The sequence below is a fragment of the Octopus bimaculoides genome, chromosome 14 (assembly GCF_001194135.2).
Source record: "Octopus bimaculoides isolate UCB-OBI-ISO-001 chromosome 14, ASM119413v2, whole genome shotgun sequence".
In the NCBI taxonomy this organism is placed as follows: Eukaryota; Metazoa; Mollusca; class Cephalopoda; order Octopoda; family Octopodidae; genus Octopus; species Octopus bimaculoides.
Window position 1 is genome coordinate 6,241,039 of NC_068994.1, and position 5,553 is coordinate 6,246,591.

General features: G+C 38.6%; 1 protein-coding gene across 1 annotated transcript in view; it reads left to right on the plus strand.

The window, feature by feature from the left end:
• LOC106873397 (uncharacterized) overlaps nucleotides 1-5,525 on the plus strand; it is a 7,042-nt gene extending 1,517 nt beyond the window's left edge. Inside the window, exon 3 of the mRNA XM_014920743.1 lies at nucleotides 3,532-5,525. Within this exon, the coding sequence (XP_014776229.1) occupies nucleotides 3,532-5,304 (1,773 nt within the window). The 3' untranslated portion in view covers nucleotides 5,305-5,525. The remainder of the gene's footprint in view (nucleotides 1-3,531) is intronic.
• Nucleotides 5,526-5,553: the final 28 nt, after the last annotated feature.

Genomic DNA, 5,553 nt, shown 5'->3' on the forward strand with positions numbered 1-5,553 from the left:
ACAGTTTTACTGGACATTTATTATTATTATTATTATTATTATTATTATTATTATTGTTGTTGTTGTTGTTGTTGTTGTTGTTGTTGTTGTTGTTGTTGTTACTAAGGTGGTGAGCTAGTGGAATTGTTAGCATGCTGGGCAAAATGCTTAGCGGTATTTCGTTTGCCGCTATGTTCTGAGTTCAAATTCCGCTGAGGTCGACTTAGCCTTTCAACCTTTCAGGGTCGATAAAGTAAGTACCAGTTGAACACTGGGGTTGATGTAATTGACTCATCCCCACCTTCCCCAAACTGCCTTTGTGGCAAAAATTTGAAATAATAATAATAATAATTATTATTATTATTTTTATTGTTATTATTAAGGTGGTGAGCTGGCAGAATCGTTGGCATGCTGGGCGAAATGCTTAGTGGTATTTTGTCTGCCGCTACATTCTGAGTTCAAATTCCGCTGAGGTCGACTCTTCCTTTCATCCTTTCAGGGTCAATAAACTAAGTACCAGTTGAGTACCGGGGTCGATGTAATCAACTTAACCCATCCCCTAAAATTTCAGGCCTTGTGCCCAGAGTAAAAAGGGTTATTATTATTATTATTATTAAGGTGGCATGTTGGTAGAATCATTATAGCATACTGGGTGAAATGCTCAACAGCATTTTGTCTGTCTTCGTGTTCTGAGTTCAAATTCCACTGAGGCTGACTTTGCTGTTTATCCTTTTGGGGTCAATGAAACAAGAACCAGTTGAGAGCTGATGTCAATGTAATCGACTTGACCCCTCCCCTTAAAAATTTCAAGCCTTGTGCTTCTAGCAAAAAGGATTATATTATATCATATCATATCTTACATTATATTACAGTACTGGAACAATTATCCTGCAAGCCTGAGACCTTAAGTGTCCCAAATTTCTTGGTTTTCTGGTTTTCTGGAGACAGTCTAAATATTTACTTAAAATATAAAATAAACTATGAAAAATAAAGAGCTAAATTGTATTTAACAGATTCAAATTAATAACATTTCTGAAGCCGAGTCTGCTCGATATTTATTAATCCACTTTAAATTCTTAAAATAAATATATCATACTGCCCCACATACATGTAGTATAAACGTTTATTAGATGGAAAATTAAATAAAGAAATGTAAAGAACATGATTTTATTTAACAGATTCATGAACAAATTAATACACTTGTTAAGCAGAGTGTATTTAATCTTTATTGATCCACTTGAAATAGTAAAGAACAAAACTATTTTTAACACATCATATGCAAATTAACCATTTTCAGAAAAAGGGTCTGTTTACTCAATACAGGGTACAGTAATATTGGTTTCTAATTTTGGCACAAGGCCAACACTTTCAGGGGAGGGGGTTAGTTGATTACATCGACCCCTTGTACTCATCATCAGCATCATCATCATCGTTTAATGTCCGTTTTCCATGCTAGCATGGGTTGGACAGTTTGACTGGGGACTGGTAAGCCAGGAGGCTGCACCAGGCTCCAATCTGATCTGGCAAGGTTTCTACAGCTGGATGGCCTTCCTAACGCCAACGACTCCGAGAGTGTAGTGGGTGCTTTTTACGTACCACAGGCAGTCAGGCATCGGCCACGTTCCGATGGTGCTTTTTATGTCCCACCGGCACAGGAGCCAGTCAGGCGGCACTGGCATTGGCCACGTTCCGATAGTGCTTTTTATGTGCTACCGGCACAGGGAGCCAGTCAGGCGGCACTGGCAACGACCCATGCATGAATGGTGCTTATCAACTGGTACTTATTTTATCAACCCTGAAAGGATGAAAGACAAAGTCAACCTTGGCCAAATTTGAACTTAGAAAGTAAGGACGGATGAAATGCCATGCAGCATTTTGCCCAGCATAAGATTGATTTTACCTGCTCTCCACCTTACAGGGTACAGCACCTTGTATGATATTTATTCAGTGTTCTTAGATTTCTAGAAGGAAAAAGAAACAACATTTATGAAAAATCAATTTTACTATTGTTTAAACAAAGGGTTACAGTTTTTGTTCATTAGCTAAATGAAAACATTATTGGCACTTGCATAAGTTCATTAGCAACACATAGGTGAAAGTTTAAAATGTGGGAGGTATTTCTGTCACACCCTGTATTATATAATGTGACAAACTGACAGAATTATTAGCAAGCCAGACAAAATGCTTAGCAGCATTCTCCTAGCTATTTTAAAAATTCTGAGTTCAAATTCCACCAAGGCTGTTTTTACCTTTCATCCTTTTGGGCTTGATAAAATAAGAACTAGCTGAGAGCTGGGTGGGGTGGGGTGGGGTCAATATGATCAACTTGTCTCCCTACCCTAAAATTTTTGGCCTTATATCAAAATTTAAACAGAATAGTTATGTTATCTGTATATGTATAACAGTTTTTGTCTTGTGAAAAAATGTGCTTCATAATTTCTTGTGCTTTGCTTAGCTTTTGCTGTTTGCATTTCCTTTTTGCCTCCATGCCTTCTAACCCTCTTTCTGTGACACTTCACTACTCTTAACCCTTTCGTTACCATATTTCTGTCGAAGTACTCTGCTTTTCTTTCAATTAGTTTTAAAAATAATGACCGTAAAGAGACACCATTGTTGTTATTATGTGTGTGTTGTGTATGTGTATACATACAAAAATACAGATATATATATATGTGTGTGTGTGTGTGTGTGTGTGTACATACACACACACATATACGTTATATCATTAATACAGCTGCATCTACTCAATGTATGTCTTTAATACTTCTGTATGTCTTCAATACATTTGTATGTCTTTAGTACATCTGTAAATTCTTGATACATCTGTACATTCTAATCTCCTTACCTGGCTAACACTAACCCTAACCCTAACTACTCCTCACATATTAATGTACCTCATGTGCCAATCCCTCTGTTAGAACACTCACAAATCTATATTGGAGAAGACAGACGCACTATTGATCAAATTAGGACTGAGCCCCTAGTCCTTTACATCAAGCTATCCTCCAGGAACCCTATCCTAAGATTTACCTTGTCCCCCCACTAATACTATCCCTAATGTCTTGCTTATTCCGTTGCATTTATGATATTTCATAGAAACAATGAACTGCATATATATTGTTTTTATGACATGTCATAACTGCAATGAACTGCACATATTTCTATGATGTATCATAATAGGAACATACTGCACTTGCATTGGTTTTATGATGTTTCTCAACTGTAGTGTACTGCACATATATTGCTTTTATGATGTGTCATAACTGTAGCCTACTGCACTTGTATTGAGTTTATGATGTATCACAACTGTAGTGTACTGCACAGATATTGCTTTTATGATGGGCGACAGTTGCAATGTTTTCATGCATATAATATATTTATGATGTGTCTCAATGAACTACTATGCACTGATGAACGGTAATATTTCATTTGTGATTTGTCACAACAGCAAATGTGTCATTCTTCATAACATAACTGAATCTTAATGTCTTGAAGCATAGATTATTTTGATTGGTACTACTCATTGCCTTTTATTCTATACCCTATTAACAGAAGACTGAAGAAACAAAATCAAAGGCAGGGAAGTCGGTTCAAGCCAGAACAGCAGCAACAACAGCACCTGCACCTGAGGACCGCGGTCGCCCAGGAAAGAAATCTTCCAGTACTTTTGTTAGACAACGGAAACGAAGTGCAAGCCCCTTTCAGCGTTTCCTGAAGAGACGCAAAGATGATTGGTCTGTCTCCAAAATTCCTGTGAAGAAGAAAATATCTTCCCCAACAAATGCTTCTGTTTCTCTGGTGACTTGTGCGAAAAAAAAGGGCAATGATGTCTCCGTAGTGGTATCCCCTGTCAAAAGAAAGCAATCAAGTCATGACAATCAGTTGCAAGTTTACCCCCAGACAGTTCCACTAGCTACAGCAGAAGACAGTGACTCTGATTCTGACCAATCAGATGCTGGCTTTTCCACTATTTCTGGTGGCACAGTTATTTTTGTCCCACCTAAACAACGTGCTGATCTGTCTGGAGAGACCTTTGAGAAGGGTTTAAAAGGAAGCATCAACAAAGCTCTTAGCAAAAGAGACCTTGTACTCTGTGACCATTCTGTCAAGGGCAGGAATCCTTTGGAATCATCAGTTTCACTCCGTACTCGATCTCGGTCTGTTGACAATGAGCACGATCTGGGGTCTTCACATCTGCAAAGCAAGCGTTCACGCAGCGCTTCGGAAGCAAAAGGAACACACAGGCCAAATGCGAGAGCGAGTTTTAAGGTGACAAATGAAACCAAAAAGATTTTACAAAGAGCTCAAGTACCGTCTGAAAATCTCATCCAACCAGGAATTATTTCTTCAACTCCAAACACACCATCAGTCGATAAAATCCATTCTGTGCGACGAGCATCATCAGCTAACGAAACTTTACAGCAGAGCAGTGTCAAAGAGCATGCTGTACGTCGTACAGCATCAATGGCTGTACACAAACAGAACTCATCTCTGCCTGTATTAAAATCCAACATCTTGAAGACACGAATGATGCTACAAAATCAACAACAGAACATGAATACTAGGCCATCACCATCATGGTGTCGTCCTGTTAACGAAGGTTCGGCAACGAAGCCGTTGCTGAAAAGAAACATCTCTGAAGCAGATCATTTTTGCAAGACACCAAAATGTACAAGACTTCGTAGAATTTCCAACCCACTTCCTGCCTCACCCACATCCAGCACCCCAGTCAGTTCACGTCGGAAAACTGAATACAAACAAATGATCAAGGCATGTCTCAACTCCCCAAATCTGCACAAAAATTCATTTCCTCCTGAAACCAAGATGCCCGAATCAGAATTAGCAAAAATCAATTTTGACTACTTGTCTAATCAACAGGACATGTTACTGTACCAACTGAGAAGTATCGAAAAGTCGTTCAAAGAATTACCTGTACCGAAACCACCGAAAATGGAGATAGATCTAGAAGAACCTCCTGAAATAAACCATCGGGGTAAAGAGAACAATTCGGTTTTCCTAAGCCCCGCTCCAATCATTAAGTACAGACGAGAGCGATTGCCCATGGAAAGTATTGATACTGAAGACGGCGACTTGGGGACACATGAGACTGGAAACCATTTGAACGAAAGTCCTCACACGCTGCAGAGCAACACACAATCACGGCCCCGGGTGATTACTTCAGAGGAAGAAGTGCCAATTATATATGTGCGGAAAGACCCCAAGCCTCTCCCACAAATACAGTCTATTGGGGTACATTTCAAGCACCCTAAAAGGGTCACACCCCATATTCTGTCCTATTATAAGTATGCAAGATTTAACGTATGAACGCATTTGCATGCATCAACCCATGCCAGCATGGAAAACAGACTTAAAATGATGATGATGATGATGCACTTCATTGCCCATCCTCTTTTTCTTTTTCTTTTCTTTTGCTCTTCCACTTTCTTCTAGAACATTCTTGCCAAATTTTCCTTTTTTCTTAATGTTTCACTTGTCTGTATTGAACTGCATTATGAATTCAAATTTTCATGTGTTAAAGTTTACATGTATATATATATATATATATATATATAT